General features: G+C 40.7%; 1 protein-coding gene across 2 annotated transcripts in view; it reads left to right on the forward strand.

Moving 5' to 3' along the window:
- The window catches only part of ip6k1 (inositol hexakisphosphate kinase 1), a 38017-nt gene that overhangs the window by 14025 nt on the left and 4767 nt on the right, over positions 1-19225 (forward strand). The window contains exons 2-8 of one of the 2 annotated variants that reach the window (XM_085158652.1): positions 6013-6189; positions 11256-11401; positions 11687-11813; positions 16031-16271; positions 16570-16751; positions 18303-18478; positions 18904-19137. In XM_085158652.1, coding sequence (XP_085014778.1) covers positions 11285-11401; positions 11687-11813; positions 16031-16271; positions 16570-16751; positions 18303-18478; positions 18904-19137 — 1077 coding nt within the window. In that variant the 5' untranslated portion in view covers positions 6013-6189; positions 11256-11284. Of the gene's footprint in view, positions 1-5959; positions 6190-11255; positions 11402-11686; positions 11814-16030; positions 16272-16569; positions 16752-18302; positions 18479-18903; positions 19138-19225 lie in introns of those variants that run through there. The other variant, XM_085158653.1, reaches the window with a different exon arrangement.

Consider the following 19225-nt stretch of genomic DNA (forward strand, 5'->3'; position numbering starts at 1 on the left):
GACTTGAAAGACGATTAAGTAGAAATATCAGCGCGTCAAGTTCTGATCACAAATTTTGGTGGTTTAGCTCATTTACTATTATTGATTAGTGCTAGAAACTCTTTTAACTCTTTGTTTAAGCTTGAGTTAAATTAATTGTTGATCTAAATTTAAAAAAAGTTCATTCATGATGTGCTCAGCCTTTTATTGGATCACCAGTGTTTGTATTTATTTATATAACTAGAATAATTCACTTAAAAAGACAAAACCTTCTAATCTATGCATAAAAACAGACAAAAAAAGAACTAAAAATGTAAACAGCAAAGTTGTTGTTGTTGTTTTCTTTTTTTCTTTTTAAAATTGGTTTTGATTCTGCATGTGCAGTTTTATGTCAAGGTAAATGGCTAAATAAAGTTCATTTAGATAAATTTTCAAAACTAACTGCCCAAATATGTGCTGAGTTTGGTACAGCTGTCTTTTCACTGGACTTGCACAACCGTTAAAATCCAACAACAAGGTGCCGAGTTGTGTCCATCTACTCTTAGGTATTCCTGGAAGTCCTTAATTGGCTCTCTCATCTCTAACTTCATGAAGGACATGAGGATTCCCACACACACAAACACACCGTCACTCAGTCAGAAATAGCAGTTTAATCAGCGTTCGAAATAGCAGCTTAACCAATCAACGTTGCTGAGCCGTAGTGAGCCTGCAGCGTTGTCACATTAATGGCTGGTGATGTAGGCTATACTCACAGAGATCCTCTAAGCTGATTGGCTGTCTGCTGGAGTTATTCACCACACCAGGCATGACACAGGGGGCTGATTAGAGATGGAGTTATTTGTTTGGACTGTGGAAAAAATTCAGCACCTCCTCCTGGAGTTTGCTGCAGTGACAGATGCAGAGCACCAACGACACACAGCAGACAATTATTTCTGAAAATCCTGCAGACTGTCACATATTTTTCTGTCTAATCAGAGCCACATGTAGAAAGTATACATAGATACACAAAACCATATGAAAACAACACACAGCCTTGATACGTCCATCAGAGCATTCGCCCTCTTTCCTCCTGTCTTGGATTCCCACCCAACCTCCCTCCCTCCAAGCTAACATCCCTCCCTCCCTGACTTTCTACCCACACCTCTTCCTTCCCAATCTCCTTCATTCCTTTGTGCATTCCCTCCTACCGTTGCACCCTTCCTTTTCACAGAATGACACAGCACATCACCAATCCAAGTTGTACTAAAGCTGTAGAAACTTCTGCATTATATTTTACTGTGCAGATCTCAGACAGATGGGGGCTGAAATAGGGAAGGAGACAAAAATGGGGTATTTGAAGGGAAGGAGGATGATAAGAAAGAGGAGCGGGAGTTGACCTTGATTTTGTCCCCCACCCAGCTCAAACTGCTTACAAGACACTGCTCGGTGGACGTACACCTGTTGTTTTTCTGCTGGGGATTCACCTTGGATGCATCTGCACTAACAGAGAGCAGACCACCAACCAGAAGGGTCAACAAACAAGGGGTATAGCGACACTGTCTTTCATTGTTGATATAACAGTCTCCTTTTAATCAATTCAAGAGTTTAAATTACATGATAAGACATTTGTTAGAGGTGTGTTTGCAGCTGTATTTTGAATAGATCCATCTGTTTCAGCGTATTCATCACTCTCAGGGCTCGCAAAATCGCTAGCCCGACGTCCCGGGGCTAGCGATTTTTCCAGCCGGGCTACCAAAATCTAACTCAGCCCTGCCCGTCGAGCTATCATAGGAAGGAAAATATATGTCTATGCTTTTGCATTCTTTCGCCAATGTAGCTGAGTAATTATGTCATTGGCATCGATGAGCCACTGTCAATATGTGACATATTGAAATCGCGTTTGAATTTGCGCTTGTTTTTTTTGCTTTCACTTTAATTTTGCGATCGCGCGAACGGTGTGTAGAGAGCAGCAGCACTGATTGGTGAGTGACGATTAATTGCGCACCAATTCCTCTGACTTCGTCTTATCACTCATTAGCTTACTATTCAAACATGACAAGTGAAATCTCTCGCAGCAAGCTTAAACATGTGAGAGGTTGAGTGCGCAAAGAATCGCTGACCATTATGTAAGTACGTGTGTAAAAGCAGCAGGATTTACGCTGGTATTTTAGTTCTGCTGAGCCAAATAAGACAGGTCAGGGTGAAGAAGGGGCAGCCAAAGAAAAGCCTACGACAAAACGGAAAAGTTATGACAAATCAGACAATGAGGCAAAAAGAAAGCGCAGCTTTTTTGGTTTCATGGACAAAATAATTTCTGTGGCTGGAATATGACGAGCTAAATATCATGATGTTCTGACAGGTGTGTTGTGAGTTTCATTTGATTTCTGAGTCGACAAGCGCCTTTGTTACTGGGACCAGTAATTTTAAGAAAGACCCCGTCAGAACCCATGACAAATGCAAGAAATGCATTATTGCCCAGTCTGCAGTATCTTTCCCAGAACAAACAGCAATTGCAAAAAACATACTAAAAATAAACCAAGCACAACAAGAACTCCTGAAAAATCTGTTTAGAACAGTGTGCTATGTTGCAAAGAGTGAACTACCATTGGCAAAATTTAGCAGTCTTTGCTAACTTCAAAAAGCAAATGGCCTAGATCTTGATTCCACTTGCCTCTTACCCGTGACTTCAGTGGAAGTTTCAGATTCAGGATCTGACACAGACTGATTCATGTTCTACACAGTTCTTACAAGTTCATAGAAATTTCTGTTCAATTTTAACCAAGTATTTGAGTTGATGATTGTAATTTTTATACAGTTGTTGTAATTTTTACTTTAACATTTTTTTTGATTAATTTTTGTTTCCATTACAATATTATACTTTAATGTATAATATTGTAATGGAAACAAAACATAAAAAAAATTGCTTTATTTTTTATTCGGGCTACTTAAATTTATTTTGGGCTACCAAAAACTGAAGAATGCCTGCCCGAAGGGCTACCAGAGATTTTGAAATTTTGCGAGCCTTGACTCTAAAGTACAAAGATGCACACTTGAAATGGTGTAAAGCTATTTCTGGTTCAAAGGGATAGGTTTTAACAGTAATTAACATTCAGGATGTACGTTACTTTTGCACGCTGAAGTAATGTAGCAATTTAGTTATGCTATTAAAAAAGTAGTCACATTTTTTGGACCAAATAAATCTAAAGCATCTTGAATGACAACTTTGGAAAATTCAAAGTTAGGATTATTTGATGTTTTCTTTTCAAACTGTTGGATTGTAGCAGTGGAAAGTTAGATTTGAATCATCAGGACAAGTTCACCAATCCCAGGACAGAACAGATGTGGCCTGATGTTTGTGTTTTGCTTCTAATGTTAGAATTCATTGCTCATGGGAAACACTGTTTACACTCTGTGTGTGTAAGGCTTTGTGTGAGGGTTTCTGTGTGTGTGGCTGTGCACTCCAGCCTGTATCTGAAGCTCACGCTTGGTCGAGGTTGGATCGTGACTTGAGAACAGGCTGTCCCATCGTGGTTAAATTTGTGCGCTGTGTGGTGAGCGGTCGTGATCCACTCCTGTGATGTGGGCCCAATGCGACTGTGTTTTAAGCTGAAGGTATTTCTTACCTTGATGACATGTTAGATGTTTGAGTTTTTCAGGATTTTTGGTAATCGCCGGGTGTCTGTAGCTTTTTACTCAAACATCTCGTTTGTAGCTTTTCCCTCTTCTGTTTTGTTAAATGAAGTTATGATAAAGTCACAATAAATGCCTCTCAGACTGACGCTGGATCCTGAACAGTAGTTTAACCTCTGACATGTTTATGAACAGTACTTTTATCGTGGTGGTTAAAAACAAAGTCTGGTTTTGTACTGTTAAAGCTGTGTTTATGCTGTAATTGCATATATCCAAACTGGTGTTTATCGTTACTGGCAGCATCCACGTTTCTCTCACAGGCTCTCATGTATTGAGCTGAATGTCTGCACAGGGCTGCAAGCGGCAGTTTTATTTTTTATTTTTTAATTGATTATTCTGCTGATTTTATTATAGACACCATCATTATGTGCAATGATTATACACCACCTTTTCAGTCTCCTGGTGCTATAGAACATGTGGTATAGTGCAAAAAAGGTCTGAGGGGCAGAACTGGCCTGCAGATCATCCCAATCTTGCCTCTAACATCCTAAGAATAAAATTAAACCGTATCAGCATTAATCATTTAAATCTGAAACAAAAGTTCCCCCTGATTCTGCTACCCCCAGAATCAACTGGGTTGTTTTGTTTTTTGTTTTGTTTTAAATGGCCTTAACAGGAAAATGTATTGATCTCTGTTAAAACTAGATAACACAGACTATTTTACTGTAATTTTTTTGAGCCAGAACAGACGTTAGGTTTTCTTTTTGTTTGTTTGTTTTTTTGTTTTGTTTTTGTTTTGTGGTCTTTTTGCTTTGCTTCACATAACAGTAAAAAAAAAGATGAGAGCTACATTTTAAAGTACTAACGGTCACATCTTGTCACGTCATGGATTTAAAAGTCTTTGTTTAGAAAAATAAGCCTTTGATTTTATTTTATTCTACTGAACAATGTTTTTGTGAATGAGAAAATAATCCTCAATCATAATGTACATAATGTATTAGTGTGGAGCACTTAAGGATCAGTACGGTATTTAAACAGAGATGTTCTTTTTGGGGATGATCCTTCAGTAAATGGACTTTATCGTGTCAATACTTAAACCTCCGGACAGAAAAGGTTCAGAAGTGAAGAAATAATTATGGAAAATGCCACAGGAGATGCCCATTATATATTTGTATTTATTATACTTAAAAAAAAAAATCCATGTCTCACTCAGATTAAAAATCTGTTTTTCAAGAGAAATCTGGCCAAGAGGGCAGCAGAAACGACAACAAATAAAAAACATAACAATGTAATAAGTCAAGAAACAAATAAAACTGATATTCGGTACAGATAAGTGAACGCAAGTCTGTGAATCATATTCAGTAACAGATCATTATGAGAGAGACATCAAAGCATTCACACTGACCAAAAGAGCTAGTCTCTTGCTCTCCTGTAAAATTGACTTAATCTCCCCCCATCATAACCAATTCTGATAATTTCATCTGCTTTTGTAGATTATTTTAGGATTATTCCGTTGTGACTCTGGAGACAAACATTCATATAATAATGTGAGAGTGTAGGCTATACTAGTTGTTGTGGTGTTTACACATATAGAAACAGATAAGAAATAACCCAGCTAAGCAGAGATTTATAGATTAAAAACAACAAAAAACAACTGACTGGAAGGTCTGCAGATATATGAGATGACCACTTAGCAGTATGATGTACATGGTTTCTATAGCCAGTAATAAAACTTAAAGTACAATGTTATTAACAGGATTTTTCTTATCCTACTCATTGAGACATAAAACGCGTGCGTGCGTGCGTGCGTGCGTCGTGTGTGTGACAGTTTGGTGGAAGCTGATGTGCTGAAGCATTTGATGTCAACTGTTTGTGGCAGCTTGTCCAGGAAATGCTGTTTTATAAGGCGAGTTCAGATTCACTTGATTGGAGTTGTTGAAAATGAGAACATTGGGGTTTTTATTTCCTCAAGAACAATCTAATACATTGTTTATGGGATTTTTTTTTCTTTTTTCGTCTTCCTAGAAGGATACTCCCAGTCCTCCACTTCCAATGAACTCCACGTTTAAAGATATAAAAGCTATTCATAGGGTGTGACAAAAGCTGATGAGCCGGGGCCAGTGAAAAAGTATATTGTGCAAGTTGACAGCCCAGCTTCTGACCCATTAGAGCTGATGTCATGTTTTTATCAGTCACAGAAATGATGTGAAGAAGTGAAATATTTGAAGAGAACTGTCGCTAACAGTTTTGAGTCATCACATTAAAGAAAGCCAATTCTCCCCACACAAAATAACACTGTACACCTTAAATGAATGCTAAACTATTACATCTGACATTGTGTCATTTCCTGTCTTTTCAGGAAGTGGTGACCCTGCCTAACTGACACCCTGCTTTCCCTGTCGTCCCCCCATCTCTGCCCCCCAGCCCCGTGTCCTGATTGGATCTCCGTGGTGCCGGCAGTGGATTGGAGCACTCTGATTGGAGGCTTTGCGAGGTGGTTTTTCGGTCTGGCGCCGCCTCCCCCCGGGGCCGGCGTGCGTTCCCAGCAGCCTGTGGTGCCCTGCGCCCCCCCGTCCCCGCACACCCGAGCCCATGCCCAGGGTACAATCAAAGGATGAGTTTTTAGCATTCACACCTGTAGTTCAGTTTCCTCTCTGTGCACCAAAGCAGACATCTCATCAAAACCACTTCCTTGTTTTTGCCTCTATTAGCCTGAGAGTTGTGAAGATGAATTCACCAGTGTAGACTGAAAAATTCACAACAAAGAAAATGTGAACCATTTAAAAATAAAAATCACAAACGTATACCACAGTAGAAATGACTAAAACGTTTTAGCCCATTCAGACGGTTTCAGTATAAATGTGGCCCCTGATGTTCATGTAAACAGCAAGGACAAGAGGTGGGTGTCTCTCTTGGCTATTTGCCACGGCTGTCTGAGTTAATGAAGGTTTATTAAACCTTTTTTCCAGTGTTATGGTTCACTGTGTTACCCTAGCAACCAGTTAAACCACACCAATGTAATCACCGAAGGATCTAATTACTGAATTATCCGCCTATTACTCGGCTCTCTCTGCAAAAACCCCTTCTATTAGGAGCCCATCAGTCTCAAAGTTTGATATCAGAGCCGATGTATTACCCAACATTTTAACCAAACCTGCTGCTTTTATGGTGTTATGTTCTTAACATTTTATATTAAACTTTGTTACATGTTTATAATAAATTTATGGAGACTGGGTCCTTCTCTAAATTGATTTGAGGTAGCTGTTGCTCAGACAGTCCTCTTGGCAAAGTTAATGGAGTTGATACTATATATATATATATATATATATATATATATCTATATATATATATATATATATATATATATCTATATATCTATATATATATATATATATATATATATCTCAATCATCAAGTGCAGGATCTACCAAGGAGATGCTCTGTCCCCACTGTTGTTCTGCATAGGCCTAAACCCCCTCAGTGAGATCATTGACAAGACTGGCTACGGATATCGACTACAGAACGGAGCAGTTGTCAGCCACCTCCTGTACATGGATGACATCAAGCTGTATGCCAAGAGTGAATGAGACATCGATTCACTGATCCACACTACCAGGATATACAGCAATGACATCGGGATGTCATTCGGGCTGGAGAAGTGTAGTCGGATGATAACAAAGAGAGGGAAGGTAGTCAGAACTGAGGGGATCGAGCTACCAGAAGGCAACATTGCAGACATAGAGGACTGTTACAAGTACCTGGGGATCCCGCAGGCGAATGGGAACCCTGAAGAGGCAGCTAGGAAAGCTACAACCACCAAGTACCTGCAGAGGGTCAGGCAAGTCCTGAGGAGTCAGCTGAACGGTAAGAACAAGATCCGGGCCATCAACACCTACGCCCTGCCCGTGATCAGATACCCTGCTGGGGTAATAAGTTGGCCAAAGGAGGAGATAGAAGCCACTGACATCAAGACAAGAAAGCTCCTTACCATGCATGGAGGGTTTCACCCCAAGTCCAGCACCCTGAGGCTGTACGCTAAGCGGAAGGAAGGGGGCCGGGGACTGGTGAGTGTCAGCACCACAGTCCAGGATGAGACAACGAACATCCAAGAATACATTGGGAAGATGGCCCCAACTGACCGAGTGCTCAGTGAATACCTCAGGCAGCAGAAACCCAAGAAAGAGGAGGGAGACGAGGAACCATCATGGAAGGACAGGCCCCTGCACGGTATGTACCACCGGCAGATAGAGGAGGTGGCTGATATCCAGAAATCCTACCAGTGGCTGGACAAAGCTGGACTGAAAGACAGCACAGAGGCACTAATCATGGCAGCACAAGAACAAGCTCTGAGTAAAAGATCCATAGAGGCTGGGGTCTATCACACCAGGCAAGACCCCAGGTGCAGGCTGTGTAAAGATGCCCCTGAGACAATCCAGCACATAACAGCAGGGTGCAAGATGCTAGCAGGCAGGGCATACATGGAACGCCATAACCAAGTGGCCAATACCATAGGTCCATCTACTACAAATCTCGGACATTCAAATCTCAGAGACCTTGGCCTCAAGGTCAAAGGAAACGAGGAAGGTGTTCTTAAAATCTTGTGACTGCAATAACTGGAGGATTTTCAAATTGATACCATAGGTGTATCTACTAGAACGCTGAGGGGTAGCACTGGCAAAGATGCAAAGGAATGTGAATTTGTTGCTTATCTTTATTTGAGTATTGGAGTTATGGGCTCTTCCCAATAAATCTTAAGACTAGGGATGGGTACCGGTATCCGGTGCCATGATGGCACCGGTTCTGACATAAACGGTAGTAACCAGACCGAAAAGCAGCGCACATTTCGGTGCTTTATTTCGGTGCTTTTTTTTTCCTGAGATGTCATACACTTTAGATTCTAGCCAATCATTTTACGTTTCCGAGGATAGTAGGCGGGCCCAGGTACGTACGTTCTTTTAGAGCAGAGCTACAGATTAAAAATGCCCAAGGCGAAGCGGTCAAAAGTCTGGCTGTACTTCACAGCAAAAGATGCAAACTCAGCAGCCTGCAACAAGTGCTTTAAGGTGATACTGTGCAAAGGAGGTAACACCTCAAATCTGATGAAACACCTGGCGACGCATAGCGGTTTTTTTAAAAGCCGAGAAATGCGCCGTATTTGATAGCTTGCTGCAAGACCTCACACCGTGCACATCTACTGCGGGTGTGGTGCCTGTTATCGGACCCGGAGTTAGCAACATCCCCCAAAAACCCAAAGAGTAGAGTCCTGGCCTCTAGCCCTGCCAGTGTAGCAGAAATGATGACGGATGATGATGGCAGCAGCAGCCGTTCTTCTCTGCGTGAGTAGCTTAATGTTGTTCGTGTGTAATTTATGTCGAGTAGGCTAACCATGTTATTAAATTAACGCATGTAAGGTGAACTAGCAAACATCATCATAGCTACATGCGTCTGTCTTCTTGTTTGATGGCAGATACTCCCTTCACCCTGGCCAAAAAGGCTAAAATGACCAAAGAAAAAGTGGAAAACAGTTAAACATGAGAGGTTTTTGGACAAAGTTTGTGTTTTTTTTTCATTGTTTAAGCACTGCTTCCAGCCAAGAATTATACCATATATTCCCCATGGCTGCAGAAAAGGCTAACATTGTTATCTTTTTACAAAAAAACAGCTGAACATGAGAGGTTTTTGGAAAAAGTTTGTGTTCTCCATTCTTTAAGCACCGGTTTGAGCACCGTTTAAGCACTGGCACCGTTTCAAAAGTACCGGTTTGGCACCGGTATCGGATAAAACCTAAACGATACCCATCCCTACTTAACACTTTTAAACAATAACTGCAGCACAAGCCCAACTCCAACTCTAGTCAGTCCTCTCCACACTTTTCCTAACTGCTGAAGAAAAATACAGCAGCAAGCTTTGGGATATCCTCATCTTTCTCCAACTCGTCAGCGTGTGTAGCTATTTTTGTTTATAAATGGTGTAAGATGGACGTATTATTCATTCAGGTCATTACAATGACATTTCTAAACTCCTCCCACCTGTCTTAAATCTGGTCTTGTTTCTTGTTCTTTGCCCTTTATTATCAGTTCTTTAATATTTATGGGCTGTTTTTACATTTTGGCACCCTTCAAATCAATTTAAATACTACTACTACTACTACTTCTGCTGCTGCTACTGATGATGATGATGATGATGATAATTTAACCTCCCCCCCCTCCCCTCAAGAAAAAAAAAAAAAACTTCAGCCACTCCACAGATGTTTTCTAGCTTCTAGCAGTCAGCTCTCCTCCCATCCACAGCCAGTATGTTTTGCACAGGTGCTGGATCAGCTGCAGTGTTCTGGTATTTGCTAGATTTAACTTTTATTCTGATTACAATTTTTTTTTGTTCTTTTTTACTTGTAGTTTTAATGCATAGTTGTCAACATTCTCTTGTGTGTTGCACATCTTTATATTTCAGGATCAGTGCTGGTCCATATCATGCACACTTTAATTTCCAATAACAGTCTCCCCATAACAATGAGGAAACTGTTTTGTGTTTAGTTTATGAGTGGTATGCAGCAAACATTAAATAGGTTTGTGTCTGTCCTGCTTTATGCCCTCTATTCAATGGTGTTTTTATGCAGCCAAATTGACAATAAATCTAAAGTAAATCAGTCTTTACCTTCAAGTCATTTTCTAACTTGCCTTTCTTTCCTGCCAAACCTTTGATTTTATAACAAAGAGGTTGTGTGACTGAAATTTCCTGTCACTTCAAGTCTTGGCTATATTCACGTATAAACTCACAGCCCAGAGACAGCTGAGGCTAAAGCGTGTTGTTCAGAGTTAAACTAATGGTTCATAGTCAGCTCTTTAGAGGTTTGTGCTTGTTATGTAATTAACTAATGTTACCTCACTTTCGATCTGTCAGCTTTCTGAGAGGGGAGACAGGCTTCCCACAGAGGGTGAAAGGACATGCTGTAACAATGCACACTATAAGAGAATGTTTTTTTGTTGTTGTTGTTCTGGTCACCCCACAAAATAAAATTAATAAGCTCATAAACGGCCAGTTTGCCAGATGCCAGATATTAAAAGGCTTGTCCAGGTGAGAAAATTGTGAAAGGTTTTGGCTGACAAGAATGACTCTAAAACTTAACTTTGTAATTTTAAATGCAACTATGCAGATGTGTATTTTTACCCTATAACTTGTGTAAAATACTGGTAGTGAAACATCTTCTCTGCCAAAGAAAACTACATGAGTTTTATCATGTAGAATGTTTGTTTTGTGAGTTACCAATTACAAAGCTTCTGTCAAATAACACAGTTGCATTTACTGTTATGTGGAGTCACCTCTGAAGGCTAATTCTGAGTCAGGAATTCCTCGGTATAACAAAAGCAGTAGACTTAATGAAACATGTACAAACTGTACAAACTGATGGACATGAAGTACAGATTTTCCACAAAGCAGTTTCATTTTAGGTTTTACTGAGACAGTCCTGAAAAAATCACAAGGAACTCATTTTTATATGCAAAACATGACTTTTTTTTAAAATGTGGAGTTCAGTATTCAATATAGTGCAATATTAAACTTTATTACTCCAAAGATAAATTAATTCGCTTTATCAGTATTGAAACTACAGCAGGAGTTCAGGACTTTTCGGCTGTTTCCTTGTGGTTAAATCTCCCTCTTATCTACAGGAGGAGGCGCGGTGCGTCCGCCAGGAGCCATGTGCCTCCCTCACACCAACAACATGGACAGCAAGCTACAGGGGGCGGGCACAGGGGGAGGGGCTTCACTACGACCACGAGCAGGAGGCGTTCCACTGGAGCCTTTTATACACCAGGTGAGTGCTAACAGTGGGTGACAGTGAAAAGTCTTCATCTAAAAAAGGAACGTTTGCATTAGGAAAACTGCCAAACATTCAGAAACATAAATATTAAGAGGTTGTTCATACTACATGTAAATTTAAAGCACTTACTGGTATAATTGTGGTATAATAATAATTTTTTTAATATTCTTGTAAAGAGGCAACAGTTGTAAATATTGTCTCTTTGTTAAGACATTTAGCTTTTTGTTTTGCCTTTTAGCTCTTTTTATGTATGTGTTCTGCATGTGTTTGTGTTTTCAGGTGGGCGGTCACACCAGTATGATGCGTTATGATGACCACACGGTGTGTAAGCCTCTCATCAGCAGAGAGCAGCGCTTCTACGAGTCCCTGCCTCCTGAGATGAAAGAGTTCACTCCAGAGTATAAAGGTCGGTGACTGCTCACTGATGTCAGGTACCAGAGCAGCAGGCGGGAGATAGCTGGAGTTGTTGGTTTATAGTCAGATGTACTTCTAGAGCTCCATTATGGGATGTGCTTAAATGCAGGCAGTAACTGACATAAACAATGGCCAGTTTAAAAAAAAAATTAAAATAAAACAAGTAAATTAATTGTCTGGCTGTTTGCCTATTCAGCGAGCAATCAGTTTTGTTAAGCAAACTGACTCAAGAGAGTGCTTATGTGCAAATAACTGGTTGATAACATAGCAGCTGTCGTATCTCGTTTCTCTTTGGGAGTTAGTCCTCTCCTGTCGGAGATGGCGAGGACTTTATGATATCAGACAGTGTGCGTGACATGTTTATATTTAGGGCCACGTTTAATTAAATTCTTAACAATTTCCAATGTAACACGATAATAAACCTCACACAGAAACAGTGAAGGGCAGATCATCTGTGCATTTTCAATTTTTTTTGTTCCTCCAGCCGGCCTCCCCTGCTTTTAGGAATTAGGACATCCGTCATCATGGTGTATTGAGTTCTGGTTGTAGGCTGCAGGTTGGGGCACATGAGGAGGAACAATTTACAGAAATGAGAAAAGCCTGTAGTTTATGGGAATGGTGGAGCCTCTTTTCTCTGACACACCCAGCAAATTCAAGGCTGCTACCTCACGACCCAGGGTAGAAAACAGGAGCAACAATAACAGTGCTTGCTGCTGTAAATGTTATTATCTCTTTACCTCTTGACAGTAATGAAGAGTAACCTTTGAACCTCTTTTATGAAGTGGGAGGTTTTTGTCATATTTCAGGCCTGCTTATAAAACAAAATGACTGGGTGTGCATCAAACGTTAGTGAGGTTCGTCTGTGCCTATGTACCTACCTTTGGAAAAACCCAGAAACTGTTCCCATGGTCGGCACATCTTTATTGATATATACTGATGTGTCAAAACTCATCATTAAAGGTAAAGTGATGTTGTCGTTGTCATGGAAGAAAGAGTTAAAACTTAAAGGATTAAAAGCCGGTTAGAGGCCTTTCTCCAGTAACCTGATCAGCAAGTATAAATATAAAAAAATCCCTAATTTTCCAGCTGCTCTGATCCACAGCAACAAAGCTATAAAGAAAAAACTTAAACTAGTTGTATTCAGTTAAACTGCTCTCTCTTGCTCTCTCTGTCATAGTGATACCTGCACAACACAAAAGCAAATTTAAAAGGGGGACTTATAGTGTTCTCCACTACATTTATTTTACAGCTTTAGTTTCGACTAATTTAAATTAGTTTGCCTATCTTTTGTGGGCCAATAAAATTCTAATCTTGAAAACATCTTAGAACTTTATTAGGTTGTTTTTAGCTGTTCAGCACTTTGGCCTACATACATTTTTTTTTTTTTGTCATATCTATAAACGAATCATGGAAAACCTGCCTGATACTCGATCCCAAAGGCAAGCAGGCGTAGCCACATCCCATCGAATGCTAATTGTACAGGATCCAAATTACAGTGGACCTGAACAGACCCTAATAAAGAGAGAAGCGAACAATGACAGCAGCATGAGGGTATCAGTTAATGAGATCAGTTAACAAGCTGCTGTGGTGAAAGAAAATGAAAAGACTGTATTATTAAATGGAGTGAATGTAAAGTCACATTAACTATGGCAGATTGTTTATAGGTTTCAAAGACAAGCATGTAGAAACACAAAATCTCATTGAAAGTTCCCGCACCACTACACCACTAGCTGTAAGGTTTTGGTTAAGGCACTGCTGTTTGTAGTTGGGAAATCTAAAATAAGTCCCTGTATTAGCAGTCGGTACCCTGCAAATCTGAAAAGGTCTTTTAATGTCTTTGTGACATTTCCCAAACCTCCTGTTAGCCTGAATAAGCCAGTAGTAAAAGACAGTTGAATTTTATTGATTTCACAGCAGTGAGGTCTCTTTTAAGGGAGCTAAACCCTCAATGGTTCAGCATCAAACACTCATGCTCTATATTCCTTATTTTCTAATGTTTGGTGGTGAATGGAGAGGCAGACTCACAAGAAAGAAGGAAGGAAGTACGGATGTTTAATGGAAGAGAAGAGCTTTAGCTGCTCTGCTCATCGTCACCAGGCATAGAGTCTGACTGTTTCTACTTGATTTTGCTGCAGTAACAGACCCAAGCAAATGTCAAAGACCACTAAAACGCAAATGAAACGCAGGCTTCATTATGAAGCATTAGTTTCATTTCTGTGATATCAAAATGTCTGCCAAAAGGAAGGCAGACGAGACTAAACAGCAGCGTCTCAGTTGAGCACTGCTTACTGACTCTTAGCAGGTTTGAGCTCATAGTCAGGTCAGATTATATACTATTCTTTTATTAATTGAGACATCATCCAAGCATTTCCTGCTTTGGAAAAGGTGTTCTTATAAAACTGCAGTGATTTGTCTTTTTTTGTTTTAACAGACATAAGCCCCTAAAACTATTAAGTCGCATCTGTAGCCTTTGTTTTTTTGTGTGTTTTGTTTTTTTGTGTGTTTTGTGTTTTTTGGCACTAGTTGCGTGCAGTTTTTAGAAACTTTTTAGACTGCAGGCCATGCACTCACACTCTCTTAGACACCAAATATTTGAATGGCTTAGAAAAGACTCTCAGGCCAACACTAAGGCACCAACATTATAAAGAGAATGTTCCACTTTTCACTCCTGTGGCATTTAATCTGTTTAAATTGAGCTCAGGTTTGTTCTCCCTCTTGATGTGGTCTGCTTGTGCAGGTGTGAACATGGTCGTCGGACTCATGTGCAGACCAGAACGGGCCTTTGGAGAAGGTGGTCACTGTCCAGTGTCAAACAATCTTCATAGACATTTGTTTATGGTGTGAACGTAATCTGGTCAGTTGGCTTGTGACTTGTGATTGACTACTCATTAGCCACTGAGCATGTAGTTTCACATTCAGACTCGCCCCTCACTTGTCACATCTGGTTTGAAAACACTAAAACGGCATCAGTGAAAATGCTTATCTCAATGCTTGAAAATGAGATTTACCAAACCAGTGTGTGATTTCATGATTGCTCTGACGGTGTTTGTCTCTGGCCATCATGGACTGAACACATTCCTGCTTCATCTGCTGCTGATTGGCTCTGTGGGCGGAGTGGCAGGACAACCATGCCACAGATTTCTGCAAATTGTTCTTGTTGCGGTTATCCACGTCTTTGGCACACTTGGCTCCTTTACAAGAGATACGATGGACGTATTCCAAGGGTTCTGTACTGCAGTTGATCGGAGGCTTGTACTCCCACTAGTCCATCCTGCTGGTGTTCTGGCTCCCAGTGCCATGACAAGTGTGCTCCATAAGGAGTCTAAATTTATCTCTGGATGTCTGCCCACTACCCATTGTCCTGCTGATGAAATAACAGCAGACAGACTGACAGACGGACAGCTGCCCAGGCACGACTTTCTGTATCTGTCAAGGTTGTTTCATCTGCTGCAGCTTGGCACCGTCAAATCAAATTACTTCTTATGATGCGGGTAAGAAGGAGGTGAAGTGTTCTGAGGATGGAGAACTCGCTCTGTGCTGTTGAGGGAAGTTTGAAATTCATATTTGGGGTTGGCTTCTCCACTGATGAGCAAACTGACAGCTAAATTAAATTAGGACTAAGATGGATGATATTGAGTGTCTGGCTTGGCAGGGATGACATGCTTGGGTCTGTTTATAAAGCTAAATATAACAATGTTCAAACGAACATCTGTTATACAAAAACACACTGTCTGCTTATTTTATCCATAAATCATTGTTTAATCAAATTTTAGAAGCACTCTGCACATCTTGATGCATATGTTTTTTTTTGATAGATGGATAGATAGATATTGACATTAAACTTGACCAATGTTTCAAATACTGACATTAGTGTATGTACAATAAATTCCTGTGAGCCAAAAGTTCAGGTTTTAGACTCCTCTAAATGCTCCTGAGGACATTTTCTACTCTTGGGTTTTTATGACATCATGGAGAGGGTATACCTCTGACAGATTAATAAAAATAAAAACAAAATAATAAAACTGGATCTGTTTTGGACTCAGCCTGACTCTTCTGTGGGTCGCTGGTACAAAAAATACTGACCTTTAAAAATGCAATGTTTCTCCTTTGGCATTTCAGAGTATTTCAATAGTCTGTTTTTTCTCTTCTGCTCTGAAATGTTTTTAATAATTCCCAATATCCTTTCTGTGTTTGGCTCTGTCCTGTCAGGTGTGGTGCTGGTGTGCTTTGAAGGTGACTCCGACGGTTACATCAACCTGGTGGCCTACCCCTACGTGGAGAGCAACACTGAGGGAGGAGCTGGCGAGCATGAGGAGCGTGACCCCCCAGAGAGGGAGCAGCCGAGGAGGAAACACTCCCGCCGCAGCCTGCATCGCTCCTCATCCACCTCTGAACACAAGGAGGAGCGGCCCGATCGGAGGGAGGCGCACGACACAGAGGCCTCGGATAAGTAAGATATACTCGAAGAGACAATGAACTCGTGGACTGATTTCACTTGATGTAGGACCGTTCGTGTGAAAATATTTTATTGATCTATGTCATAAATTTGACGACAAAGGAGAGAAGCTGAAGGCAGATAACAAGAGAACTTGTAGTTTATATTCATATTGGGTCATTTGGCATCAAACAGTCCAGTGCTCACATTTATAACATAACCTTCAAACCCACAGTAGATGCAGCAGTCAGAGCAGAGGGTCACCTGCATTGCTTTTAACGATCCCCTCTCCTCCTCTTTCTCCTCTCTGCAGTCTGGCAGAGCTGAAGAGCCCGAGACTCGACCCAAAGGTCCTCTCAGATGTTCCCTTCCAGATGCTGGACTGGAACAGCGGTTTGACGTCAGAGAAGATCAGCCACAATCCCTGGAGCCTTCGCTGCCACAAACAGCAGCTCAGCCGCATGAGATCTGAGTCCAAGGACCGAAAGCTCTTCAGTATCCTTCCCCAAAAATGTTGACGTCCATTTACCTCATGTAACCAAGGGTCCTGCTGTTTATCCTGCTGATCTGTGTATTAAGACAATATATTACATTTTAATTGGCCCTAGTTTTCAAAGATGATCATAGGAAATAGTAATAAACTAGTGCACAAAAATTACAAAAAATTATATTAAGATAAAATACCGTATGTTAGTTTTTCATATGATCGATGCCTGCATAGTTTATTTTTAAGTTGGGTGTATGAAACGTCTCATTCTACATCTCATCATTACTAACTCAAACATACTCTTTGGGTATGATAGCTTTTGCAGTTTTATCAGTTATTTGTGATCCACAATAGGTTTTATTGAAGCAGAGGTCAGGTATGAAAACTGAAAACTGATGTTCATGTTCATTCAACTTCATTCAAGTTTCATTTCATGTCGTATTTTCTCCCAGTGACCCAAAATACTTCTAGTATTGTTTTTTTCTGGCCATCCAGGGTGGTCAAACCAACAGGTGGGAAGCACTACTTGACATTTAAGTGGTGATAAAAAAAAGCTAATGAATGTACCTTAAGGTACATTTAACCAATCACAGCATATTAAAAACATTGATTGGTGAAGTGAATAACATTGTCACATTTTAAAGGCACCTTTCTCATGATTTAGAGGTCTGCCAGAGGAAGTACTTCCTAGTATCCCTGAAAATTACCCAGATGGGTCTTGATGCTGATTGGTTAAACATGGAGAACATGACCTATTCATTCTACACAAATACCTTTTTTGCCTGTTACCTATTGTTTTGTTTTTATTTTTAAAATGCTGATTTACTTTTGTTTTTTTACATCTTCATGTATCAGAGACATTGTAGAAAAGAAGAAAAGGGGCAATGACACACAACAAATGACCAGCTGTGGGCCATCAGATAATGGGAAGTGTCGAATGTAAATGTGAGAGAGTCTGTGCAGACCAGAGTGGGAATAAAGAGGAGGGCTGGAGGTTATCAGGTTAGAGGTCATGTTTTGATCTGCAGCTTCAAAGAGAGCAGCCTGCAGCTGTCTGGATATTAGAGCTGAGGGGAGTGAATGAGCAGCACACACTTTGTCCTCAACAAGCTCCATCTGTCTTCTGTCAAAGCAGATTCAGCACGCTGCTGTCACCTCAGAGGTTCTCCATATTTACTGTACAGACACAAACAGCACTCACATAACCAAAATGATCAGCGCCCAGGCCTGTCATCTTTGAGTGTGACAGGCTTTTCTTTTGTTAAGAGTGAGGTTTTCAGAAGGCCTTTGTTTTAGTTTTAATCATTAAAGGCACTGTTGGGGAGAAGAAAAATCAAGATTGAAAGGAGAGGAAATCTCTCCCTTCCTGGGTGGGTTCTTAATGTCAGTCATATCCCACTGACTTTAACTTTCAGTTGAGTTTGTGCACAGTATTTTGTTTGCATACATCTAGGTTTTTTAGATTTAGTAGTTGTCTGATCTTTTTGCACAAGAGATCAAACATAAAAAAGGGTGGAGGTCAAGGACAGTTGGCTCCTTAACTGCAGCTTTTTAACCAGAGTTCCTGTTGTTAGAGAACGTGGTGCACCACTTCTCTTACCCCTGCATCCTGGACCTGAAGATGGGCACACGGCAGCATGGCGACGACGCCTCGGAGGAGAAGGCAGCCAGGCAGATAAGGAAATGCGAACAAAGCACCTCAGCGACGCTGGGAGTCAGAGTGTGTGGCATGCAGGTACAAAGGACGACTCGCACCGCTGAACACATGAGAACAGTGGTCCATCAGGAGCCTGAACAAAAAGATAAACACACACTAGTTTATTGTTTGATCCTGCAACAAACCGAATACTGCAGGAGAAGCGGGTGCAATATCATCACAATCTGCTATCACCTCTGCAAGATAAGCTCACGTGTCTGCTGTTATTAGGACAACAAAGAACACTAGTTCTAATTGTCCTACTAATAATAATCATAATATTAACAATTTCACGAATTAGTGGAAATATTTAGAGGGAAAGGAATAAATATGTAAATAAACATTATAAATGGTTGTATGCATATTTTTCCAGCTATAATGATGAAATTGAATCAAAGGGAACATCTGTTAATATCTAATCCAGACTTACGTTGTACTGAGCTGTTGCCCACCTGTCCCTGCAGGTGTACCAGCTGAACACCGGTCACTACCTGTGCAGGAACAAGTACTATGGCCGCGGCCTGTCGATTGAAGGCTTCCGCCAGGCCCTCTACCAGTACCTGCACAACGGAAAGGGCCTGAGGCGGGACCTCTTTGAGCCAATCCTGGATAAGCTTCGCACCCTGAAAGCGGTGCTGGAGAGGCAGGCATCCTATCGCTTCTACTCTTCCTCGCTGCTCATCATCTATGAGGGAAAGGTGCGCCTGATGTTGAAATAACTATTTTTATACTTCAAAATTTTTTTGATTTTGGAAGTGTTCTCATTCCAACTGATTCACTTTGTTT

This window comes from Neolamprologus multifasciatus, chromosome 5 (assembly GCF_963576455.1).
Source record: "Neolamprologus multifasciatus chromosome 5, fNeoMul1.2, whole genome shotgun sequence".
NCBI lineage: Eukaryota > Metazoa > Chordata > Actinopteri > Cichliformes > Cichlidae > Neolamprologus > Neolamprologus multifasciatus.